The sequence below is a fragment of the Mytilus edulis genome, chromosome 8, assembly GCF_963676685.1.
Source record: "Mytilus edulis chromosome 8, xbMytEdul2.2, whole genome shotgun sequence".
In the NCBI taxonomy this organism is placed as follows: Eukaryota; Metazoa; Mollusca; class Bivalvia; order Mytilida; family Mytilidae; genus Mytilus; species Mytilus edulis.
Window position 1 is genome coordinate 7,702,769 of NC_092351.1, and position 12,039 is coordinate 7,714,807.

General features: G+C 33.3%; 1 protein-coding gene across 1 annotated transcript in view; it reads left to right on the plus strand.

Annotated features, from left to right (window-relative positions):
• Window positions 1–12,039, plus strand: part of LOC139486720 (uncharacterized) — a 167,215-nt gene that overhangs the window by 18,711 nt on the left and 136,465 nt on the right. Inside the window, exons 11-15 of the mRNA XM_071271644.1 lie at window positions 879–967; window positions 1,905–2,090; window positions 2,998–3,124; window positions 8,010–8,135; window positions 9,537–9,619. Of these exons, the coding sequence (XP_071127745.1) occupies window positions 879–967; window positions 1,905–2,090; window positions 2,998–3,124; window positions 8,010–8,135; window positions 9,537–9,619 (611 nt within the window). The remainder of the gene's footprint in view (window positions 1–878; window positions 968–1,904; window positions 2,091–2,997; window positions 3,125–8,009; window positions 8,136–9,536; window positions 9,620–12,039) is intronic.

The window sequence follows — 12,039 nt, forward strand, 5'->3', positions numbered from 1 at the left end:
TGAACGTTTTAAGTGTTTGTCAAATTGCTATATATTCAGTGTATTTTTTCTGATAAAATGGTTGGTTCAAATCATTTGAAATTTTTATATTTTTGTCAAAGAGTCAAAGTAAATACTTAGTCCAAATTTTATGAAAATTAAATGAGGCAAACTAATTTTAGTAAAGGTGTTGGGTACCACCTCAAAGTCATAAGAAACGAGGGACCGGTGAAAAATAATGTTCTTCCAATTCTTGAACCAATGCATACAAACATCATAAACTTAGTCTTCTGTGCACGGACTTATCATTCTTTTCGTGTAAATTTCGTATAATCATCATTTTTTTTTTCAATCAGTCAGTGTTGTTGTAAAAATATGGCAGGTAATTAAAGAAATCAACAATCGACAAAAAATCAACAAAAAAGCACGTAAATTGAGCATGTGTTTAACATGTAAATTCAGATAGTAGTTTATTTAAAGGACATCCATGCATATTGTGATCACCTGATTTTTACGAGATGGGTCACACTGAGGTCACATTGCATACGGAAAATATGTCGGGGGGGAATTGCTTCCTGGAAGGAAGCAATTAAAATAAAGTAAACTTCTTCTAAATATGAATAAATTAAAGAATTTTCTTCAGAAAAAAGTATATGTACATAAGTTTTATAATGAAAACTATCCATTGAGTTATAAAAAAACATATGCATTATTTTTTTTGGATTTGAGGTTTCTTATGACTTTAAGTTGAAATTTAATCCGTTTCTTGGTATAAAAGCAATATTTTGAGTTTTTATTGTGGAGCAAACTTGTTACAATGTCATGATATACATGTATTGCTAGAATTATTTAGCTACAAGCAATTGTAAAGACGTATTCATGTCATGTTTCTTTTGTAGAACTTGACTAGAAAATATGCCAAAGAGAATCGCTGGATCAGTACAGGGTACTCTGAAAACATACTCATTGATAATTATGGGGTTATGTGGTGAGTATTAAAGAGAATCGCTGAATCAGTACAGGGTACTCTGAAAACATACTCATTGATAATTATGGGGTTATGTGGTGAGTATTAAAGAGAATCGCTGGCTCATAACAGGGTACTCTAAAAACATACTCATTGATAATTATGGGATTATGTGGTGAGTATTAAAGACAATCGCTGGCTCATAACAGGGTACTCTGAAAACATACTCATTGATAATTATGGGGTTATGTGGTGAGTATTAAAGAGAATCGCTGGCTCATAACAGGGTACTCTGAAAACATACTCATTGATAATAATGGAGTTATGTGATTAGCTATGTGTGCCTTTGCAAAAGTTGATAAGGGCAAATAGGATCATATAAATTATTTTGGCAGAAATCAGTTTACAATAAGGAACTTTACCAAAGCATTTGAAAATTTGAAATGTTGCTAAGGACCACTTTTAAAATACTGATTATAAGTCATTTTCATTGATCAGCCAAATGTAAGACCCATGCAGGCTACCACAGTTCTCTCGACCATCGAGGCCGGCAAATTATATGCTCGGTAAAATTTTTAGGGATTTGAATTTTTCATCGAGGAGCAGCACAAAAGGAGACATGTAAAATGAACAGACAAATGAAATTAATATTTGTAGTGTAAGGAACGACCTCAAAAAATCAATGAAGGATAAGAAACTTAGTTTGAATAGTTTGGGGTGGGCGGTGTCAAAATTGCTACAAGTTTTGTTTAATTGACATCGATTTTATATATCTCCTTATTGGTCAATCAATTTTTCAGAAATTAAGTTAAGAGGGAGGAAAGGGGTAGGGCTTAGTGAAAAAAACTATATGAATTAAGTTTTTTATTCTACATTGAACTTTTGATGTCGTTCCTAATTATTTCTACATATACATGTATTTCTGATTCTAATTTTGTAAATTTATAATATTTTGTAGCAATAGCTCACCCAATGAAGATGAAGGAATGTTTATATCTATGGAGGCTATTACTCAAGAATTTAGTATTAAAGTACTGGACAAAGGGAACTTTGGGAAAATAAAAATTGCTTTGTCTAAGGAAAAAGAAAAAGATAAAGAGATGCAAAAAAGTGAGAGCTGGATATACCAGGGAGTAACAGGAGAGTGAGTATTGATTATTTATAAGTAAAATCAGAAAATATACTTTTTTCAGTTAGGAGAATTTGATTTAAAAGTAGATGTTTGATAGTTTTTATAGGCCCGTTTACGGGATATATTATGGTATACCATTGCCCGTCTATTTGTCTGTCCGTCTGTCGTCAATATGTTGGGCATTAACGTAACAATGTATTAACCAATTTGCATCATACTTTAGTGAATGGTTTATATATATATTGATGTGAGCTCCCTTTAAACTAAGTGTTACCCTTCAGCATAGGTCGTCCTGTCTTTCTGTCCCTCTCACATTTGTTTCAAATCATGAGCAGAGGCATTCTGGTCCTCAGACACATTCTTCTGTATTCTTAAATTTATTTGGTATAAAAAAAGATGTAGTATATAAAAAAGATGTAGTATATAAAAAAGATGTAGTATATAAAAAAGATGTAGTATGATTGCCAATGAGACAAATCTTCACTAAAGACCAAATAACACAGAAATTAACAACTATAGGTCACTGTATGGTCTTCAACAATGAGCAAAGCCCAAACCACATTGTCAGCTATAAACATGATAAAAGGCCCAAAAATGACAAATGTAAAACAATTCAAACAAAAAAACTAACAGCCTAATGTACAAAATAATGAACGAAAACAAATATGTTACACAGCATCTGAGAGTACTCACAGTTACTAACAGCTAGTTCAAAGCCAATAACAACTAATAAAAAAAAAAGTAATTTTGACTGAAGTAATATTAATTTTGTTTTGTTATGGAAATATTTTACTGATTGTTTTCTTTTTATTGTACTTGTTGTTAAAGACAAATATAACAAAATTAAGATTTATGTGAAACAGCTCATCAATTTTAGACGTGACTGTTTAATTTGTTTTTTTTCTTCTGAATTTTTCAGAGTTATTTCTGAGAAGAGACCAAAGTATCTAGAAGATCCCGGTCGTGTAGAAACTGGTGATATTCTTACAGTCAAGTTTGAAAATAAAGATGGAGAAAAGGTTGTTTTGTATAAAAACGGAAAAGAAGTAAGTTATGTTACGTTTTCTCCGGTCATTTTGGCTTCCTCACCTAATAAAAACTAGCCCTTACGAAATAGCCCAAAAGCAATGCTTGAAAGTGGTGTTAAAAGACAGAAAATCAAATCAAAGTTATGTTACTTCAGTGCTGATCAGCCAAGTAATACTGTCACCATTTTAAGCCTCAGTTTTATATTGAAGCTTATGGGAAAGACGTAGACAAATACTCTTAAAGTTAGGGTAGGATTATTCCATCTGTCAGTCTGTTGTTCATGTGCCTTTTTGTTGCACTTTCTTCTTATCAGGTCAATATTACGATACATGATTATAGTCAATTGTAAGTATAAATCTACCTAAACGCTACATAAATGATGATGAAACATTACTCAAGTGTTATAGGCATTTTCATGTTAATTATTTATTATGTTTGTGTATATTGGGATGATGTTAGCTGCATTGGTTCGGGGGCGTATGAAAGGACATAGAAATACTTTTCTCTAATTCTATGGAAAAATATCCCTTTCTGAACCCATTGTATAAAAAAATTTAATCAATGTGTGGTGGCCGGTGATCTCAGAAGACTATTGGCTGAGTCAAAAGGTCAAAACCTTTTCAGCTCCCTGATTCTAACAGGTGTTAATGAAATTGACAACTTCATGGAAAGTGGAAGGACTCAAAGGGGATTTTGGTTTAGAAAAAAAGGAAAATTTATCTTTTAATCATTAGAGAAACAGATTATTACATAGTAATGCCTGGATTATCAGATTTATCCAATCTCGATAGTTAAATTATAAATTTTTTAATCCTCGACGAGGCTCGGACTTTAAAAATTGATAATTTAACTATCTCGATGGATAAATCCGATAAACCACTTGTATCAATGTAATAATCTATGTTTATCCTGCAATCAGCCTTGTATTGTACAAATAACAGGTACACAAATAAATTTATGCTTTATTTGTACTTGTATAAAAAAAAGTCTCCTGTTATCCCACTTCCATGTTGAGCTAGCAGTAATGTGGATATTTCTTTTTCCTTACCAGTTCATTTTGGGCCCTCTGCAGTACGGCTTTACACTATGTCGATTTCTTTGAAAAATTAGTGACCATGATTTAGATTTTAAAATAACTAAAGCTTCAATTGTTGGGAGTTAATTTAAGGATAAAAACTATATATGTACATTGTCTGGAAATATGAAAATTTTTGTATGAGCTTTAGAACAGTGACAAAAAGCTAGGCAGCAAGTACAAATAAATTTTACAATGTATATATATTGCATATGGATCTGTTCTTCCATCTGTCCATCTAGCAATGAAACACTCTCACATGTTCAATTTGCACCAGATTTTTATGAAATTCAAAACTAAGGTTTATATTGGCAATGAATTTGTCAAGATTGAAAATCATTGCTTTCAAGAGATTTATGTCCCTTGGAAGTATAAACTAAATGAAAAATTCATTGTAAGTGCTCTCTCACTTATACAATTATTGCCAGTTTTTTTTAATAGTTTTTATCAAAGGTATATATTAACAATGGGCCATTCCAGTTAATATCTGCTAAAGGGGGATGGATGGTCCTTTCTGAGGGGTGTAAAATTTATACATCTTAGGGGTGAAATTTTGGGTTTTTTTCATCTGACAGGTACACATATACACAAAAAACTTCTGAGGGTCTTGGCAGCAGTAAATAATTAAAAATTATTACATCTTAGGGGTCACAAAAATGCCTATGTCAGATCTGATGGGTGCTTTGAATGTAGACAGTTTCATATCATGCATTATCTGGTATTGTTTTTAAAATTCTGATGGGTACAATCCTTGCAGTAAATAATTCTGATAGGTCATTTTTTCCATGAAAGCCCATCCACCCAACATGAACAGGAACTCTTCATCTGATGGGTCTTAATTTTTTTATATCTGATAGGTAGTTTTTCGTGATGTTTTTTTCTGATACGTATAAAAAGAAATCTCCCCATCCATCCCCACCTGTCAGAAATTAACTGGAATGGCCCAATGTCTGGTACAAGTTTGAAAATCATGCCTATTTACTATTTTTAAAAGAGTTATGCCCCTTAGATATATTGATTATAAGGAAAATTGCATTGATATGGCTTTCCCTTGTTTAATTATTAAGTCTCCAAATCAAAGTTTGGAGACTTATTGTTTTTGGTCAGTTCTTATTATTATGTCACCCGATCGACAATGTCGGGTGACATATTGCTTTTCCTCTGTTTCTTTTTCTGTATTATTATTATTATACTTCCACCTAATTTTGTCCGCCCGCTTTCTCAGAGCCAAAAGTACCTATCCGAATGATGGTGCACTATAACAAGGAACCCTGACTCCCCAGAGTCTGTGCAACTTTGGAACTAAAAAATGGCTGCCATCACCATGGAAACGGAAAAATGGTGAAAAAATATAATTTTGGAGTTCCTTGAATTATTTGAGAATGCTTAAGCTTAAAATCTTTAGATTTTAATACACTGTAGGTGCCCACTATATACTGCTTTGGGATGATTTTGGCAATCCTTGGAACTACTATGTTGCCATGGAAACTACACCAAAAATTTCAAAAATATGAAAATGCTCCAATTTTTTTGAAACTTTAGCATAACGATGAGCAACTTTGGTAGATGTGGAATTTGGCGTTGGAATTTCCAAAATGTCTGCCGTTTCCATGGAAACAATGCAAAAAGGTCAAAATGCTCCAAAAACTTCCGGTTTGGTGAATAACTTTGGTATGCTTGAACTTAAAATCATCAAATTTTTATGCAATATAGTTGTCCACTATATACAGGTTTTGAATGATTTTGACAATCATTGGAACTACTATGTTACCATGGATACAGGAGCAAAAAATTCAGAATGCTTCAAAACTGATGAAACTTGATATGATTGTTGACTATCAAGTCTACATATGACTTTTGAAGTTGGAATTTCCAAATTGGCCACGGTTGCCATGGAAAATGCAAAAATGTCAAAAATTCTCAAAATGGTTTGAACTTAATGAAATTTGATATTATTGGTAACTGACAAGTAAAGATGAGACTTTTGACCTTGAAATTTTTCAAAATGGCTGCTGTTGCCATGGAAACGGTATAAATGTCAAATACTTTAAAATGCTCTGAATATACTGAAAATTTACAAAAAGATGAAGAGCCATGCATATTTGTGCATTTACTGTTAAACAAGCTTGAAATGGCTGCCGCTTAGTGGCAATAGGGGGAAGGGTGACATCCGCTATTGCTTGCAATGGCAATTCTAGTTTTTATTATTCTTCCTCTTCTTCCTCTTCTTCCTCTTCTTCTTCCGCCACTTTAAAAATGAACTTGTCCGGAGCGGTTCTCCTAAACGGCTTGTCAGATTTACTTAGAATTTTACAATATGTTAGACTAACATGTCTAGGTGAGCCATCAATGTTTCGTTTGTGCATTGGGGTCTATTAAGGGGTATTTTGGGTGGTAGAAAGGAGGGAGGGGTTTACTATAGAACTCTATGGGATTTTATTTTCTAAAATTTTCAAATGAATATAACTTGAAAACTGTAAGTGATAGATACATGCAGTCTTCAGAAATGATTATAGGACAATAAAACAAATCACATGAAATATAGGGGGAGTCCCGGGGGGGGTCATCCCCACCTCCTTCAATTTGAGAATATGCTTTTATCTTGTAAACGGTCCAGATCCCCAACCCTAAACCATATATATTCTTGTAGGGGACAATAAAACAAATGAAATGAAATAAAAGTGATGTCCCTAGGGGCTCACCCCACCCCCTCTTGTTTGAAAACTTGTAAACGGTCAACATCCCCACCCCTAAACCATATTTATTCTTGTATGGGACAATAAACTAATCAAATGAAGTTAAATGGAAGTTCCTGGGGGTCACCCCCACCCCGTTCAATTTGAGAATGTACTATTATCTTGTAAACGGTCCAGATCCCCACCCCTAAACCATATATATTCTTGTAGGGGACAATAAAACAAATGAAATGAAATAAAAGGGAAGTCCAGAGGGAGTCACCCCACCCCCACTTGTTTGAAAACTTGTAAACGGTCAACATCCCCACCCCTAAACCATATGTATACTTGTATGGGACAATAAAGCTAATCAAATGAAATTAAAGGGAAGTTCCTTGGGGTTGCCCCCACCCCGTTCAATTTGAGAATGTGCTATTATTTTGTAAATGGTCCAGATCCCCACCCCTAAACCATATTTATTCTTGTAGGGGACAATAAAACAAATGAAATGAAATAAAAGGGAAGTCCAGAGGGGGTCACCCCACCCCCTCTTGTTTGAAAACTTGTAAACGGTCAACATCCCCACCCCTAAACCACATATATTCTTGTATGGGACAATAAAACAAATCAAATGAAATGTAGGAAAAGTCTCTGGGGGTTACCACCACCCCCTCCTGTTTGAATACTTGTAAATGGTGGAGATCCCCACCCGTAAGCCATATATATTCTTGTATTGGACAACAAATCAAATCAAATGAACATGGGACCATATAAATGGTGAGTTATGGGAGCTTTGTTTGGGAGACTTCGTAACAGCATCCTGTTACAATTACTTCTTGTTCTTGATAATTTTTTATGTAATTTTTCATGTTTATATGAGCAATGTCTCAGACAAACTATTATCAGTGTTGATCAACTATTACTTTTAAAGTTATGCCCCTTTGAAATATTATTTATATATTGAAAATTGCGTTGTAAGCACTTTCAAGACTTGATATTTTTAAATTTTAAATAAACAAAAAAAAGAACTTCTTATCCTTTTATGAGCCTTTATCTAAAATCATCTTACATTAAGTTTAAAAGTTTATGTGTTACTACTTCTTATTGCATAGAGACACCTTTTAAAATACCATATAACATGTTTTGTTTCAGATTGTAGAAACAGCTTTCACACCAGATAAAGATGACAACAGGAGTATTGTCAAGTTATACATATTTCTGTCAGAAGTCAAGAGTAAAGTTCAATTGCTGAACTACAGGCCAAAGTACAGGGGACCTGTAAGTTGATTTTCTACCATACCTCTAAAACTTTAGGTGAGGTCAACTGGAATATAAGAACATATAGTTCCTTGTGGACTATTTTAATTTATTTGGAGATATCAGTAATATGGTTAATATTAAACCTAAGATCTGCAATTTAACAAAAAAATTGTTACCCTACATAGATTCTATTTTTAAAGTTCGACAGGTTGACATGGTGATATTTTAAAATATTGTCTACCTACAAAGGTTGACAGGTTGAAAAGTTGACATCATAAAACATTGTCTGCTTACAAAGGTCAACAGGTGGACAAGTTGACATCATAAAATATTGTCTACCTACAAAGTTCGACAGGTTGATAAGTTGATATTGTAAAATATGGTTTACCTACAAAGGTCGACAAGTTGATATTGCAAAATATTGTTTTGACTAGTATATATTTGTTTAGGGGCCAGCTGAAGGACGCCTCCAGGTGCGGGAATTTCTCGCTACATTGAAGACCTGTTAGTGACCCTCTGCTGTTGTTTTTTTATTTGGTCGGGTTGTTGTCTCTTTGACACATTCCCCATTTCCATTCTCAATTTTATTTACCTACAAAGGTCGACAGGTTGACAGCTGATATTGTAAAATATAGTCTAACTACAAAGGTCGACAGGTTGACAAGTTGACATCACAAAACATTGTCTATCTACAAATGTTCAGGTCTGCTAGTTCATAAGTTGACAATATGAAATATTTAATATTTCATCTCACAGGATTATGTTTTATTGTTCTATTTTTTTTTTGTCAACTTGTCAACCGTATTGGTACATTTATACCTCAGCTCAAATGGAGTGGGCATAAAATTTTACCTCAATACATCAGTCTGTTTGTCCTTCTGTACATATGTCAATTGTCAAAATTAGTGTCTGATTTTTTCACTTAAGTGTGCCTCAACCAATGATAATGAAACTTACACACAATTGATTATTATCATTTAGCACAGAACAAATTCAAAAATGTGTTGCATCATTTTCACAGATCTCTTTTAAATGGACAAATTGGCAAATTTAATTGTTCAGCAATCTATATTTTAAAAATTTGCCTCTACCAAAAATTAGTATATTTATACACAATACTTATTAACACACTGATCAAACTTAAATGTGGGGGTTGTCATTTTCTGATCATGAGTTATGCCCCTTTATAAATAAAAAATTTCAGAATTTATCATTTATTTACAAGCAGGTTCATCTATTTACCATGGACACATTCTTCTTTTATTAACTTACTTGGTTTTTGAATTGTCAACTTGTCAACATGGTAACTGGTATTTTCCATTTTATGAAACTGTCATCCTTTCAACCTTTTGACCTGTCATGGAAAAAAATCGTAAGAAGATGATAAAAAATTGTTACCATACATATTTTTTTTGACAGGTGCTTTTTCCAGAATCATTAACAGTAGGAAGATTACACAACATGATAGTATTTGATGATGGGAAGATTGTTACTCCAATACCGTAAGTCATGTTATCTCATAATGGTTATATATGTATGGGAAGCTTGTTACTCCAATACTGTAAGTCATGTTATGTCATAGTGGTTATAAATGTATGGGAAGCTTGTTACTCAAAAACTGTAAGTCATGTTATGTCATAGTGGTTATAAATGTATGGGAAGCTTGTTACTCCAATACTGTAAGTCATGTTATGTCATAGTGGTTATAAATGTATGGGAAGCTTGTTACTCCAATACTGTAAGTCATGTTATGTCATAGTGGTTATAAATGTATGGGAAGCTTGTTACTCAAATACTGTAAGTCATGTTATGTCATAGTGGTTATAAATGTATGGGAAGCTTGTTACTCCAATACTGTAAGTCATGTTATGTCATAGTGGTTATAAATGTATGGGAAGCTTGTTACTCCAATACTGTAAGTCATGTTATGTCAGTGGTTATAAATGTATGGGAAGCTTGTTACTCCAATACTGTAAGTCTTGTTATGTCATAGTGGTTATAAATGTACGGGAAGCTTGTTACTCAAATACTTTAAGTCATGTTATGTCATAGTGGTTATAAATGTATGGGAAGCTTGTTACTCCAATACCGTAAGTCATGTTATGTCATAGTGGTTATAAATGTACGGGAAGCTTGTTACTCAAATACTGTAAGTCATGTTATGTCATAGTGGTTATTAATGTATGGGAAGCTTGTTACTCCAATACTGTAAGTCATGTTATGTCATAGTGGTTATAAATGTATGAGAAGCTTGTTACTCCAATACCGTAAGTCATGTTATGTCATAGTGGTTATAAATGTATGGGAAGCTTGTTACTCCAATACTGTTAGTCATGATATGTCATAGTTGTTATATATGTATGGGAAGCTTGTTACTCCAATACTGTAAGTTATGTTATGTCATAGTGGTTATAAATGTATGGGAAGCTTGTTACTCCAATACCGTAAGTCATGTTATGTCATAGTGGTTATAAATGTATGGGAAGCTTGTTACTCCAATACCGTAAGTCATGATATGTCATAGTGGTTATAAATGTACGGGAAGCTTGTTACTCCAATACCGTAAGTCATGTTATGTCATAGTGGTTATAAATGTATGGGAAGCTTGTTACTCCAATACTGTAAGTCTTGTTATGTCATAGTGGTTATAAATGTACGGGAAGCTTGTTACTCAAATACTTTAAGTCATGTTATGTCATAGTGGTTATAAATGTATGGGAAGCTTGTTACTCCAATACCGTAAGTCATGTTATGTCATAGTGGTTATAAATGTACGGGAAGCTTGTTACTCAAATACTGTAAGTCATGTTATGTCATAGTGGTTATTAATGTATGGGAAGCTTGTTACTCCAATACTGTAAGTCATGTTATGTCATAGTGGTTATAAATGTATGAGAAGCTTGTTACTCCAATACCGTAAGTCATGTTATGTCATAGTGGTTATAAATGTATGGGAAGCTTGTTACTCAAATACTGTAAGTCATGTTATGTCATAGTGGTTATAAATGTATGGGAAGCTTGTTACTCCAATACTGTAAGTCATGTTATGTCATAGTGGTTATAAATGTATGGGAAGCTTGTTACTCCAATACTGTAAGTCATGTTATGTCATAGTGGTTATAAATGTATGGGAAGCTTGTTACTCAAAAACTGTAAGTCATGTTATGTCATAGTGGTTATTAATGTATGGGAAGCTTGTTACTCCAATACTGTAAGTCATGTTATGTCATAGTGGTTATAAATGTATGAGAAGCTTGTTACTCCAATACCGTAAGTCATGTTATGTCATAGTGGTTATAAATGTATGGGAAGCTTGTTACTCCAATACTGTTAGTCATGATATGTCATAGTTGTTATATATGTATGGGAAGCTTGTTACTCCAATACTGTAAGTTATGTTATGTCATAGTGGTTATAAATGTATGGGAAGCTTGTTACTCCAATACCGTAAGTCATGTTATGTCATAGTGGTTATAAATGTATGGGAAGCTTGTTACTCCAATACCGTAAGTCATGATATGTTATAGTGGTTATAAATGTACGGGAAGCTTGTTACTCCAATACCGTAAGTCATGTTATGTCATAGTGGTTATAAATGTATGGGAAGCTTGTTACTCCAATACTGTAAGTCTTGTTATGTCATAGTGGTTATAAATGTACGGGAAGCTTGTTACTCAAATACTTTAAGTCATGTTATGTCATAGTGGTTATAAATGTATGGGAAGCTTGTTACTCCAATACCGTAAGTCATGTTATGTCATAGTGGTTATAAATGTACGGGAAGCTTGTTACTCAAATACTGTAAGTCATGTTATGTCATAGTGGTTATTAATGTATGGGAAGCTTGTTACTCCAATACTGTAAGTCATGTTATGTCATAGTGGTTATAAATGTATGAGAAGCTTGTTACTCCAATACCGTA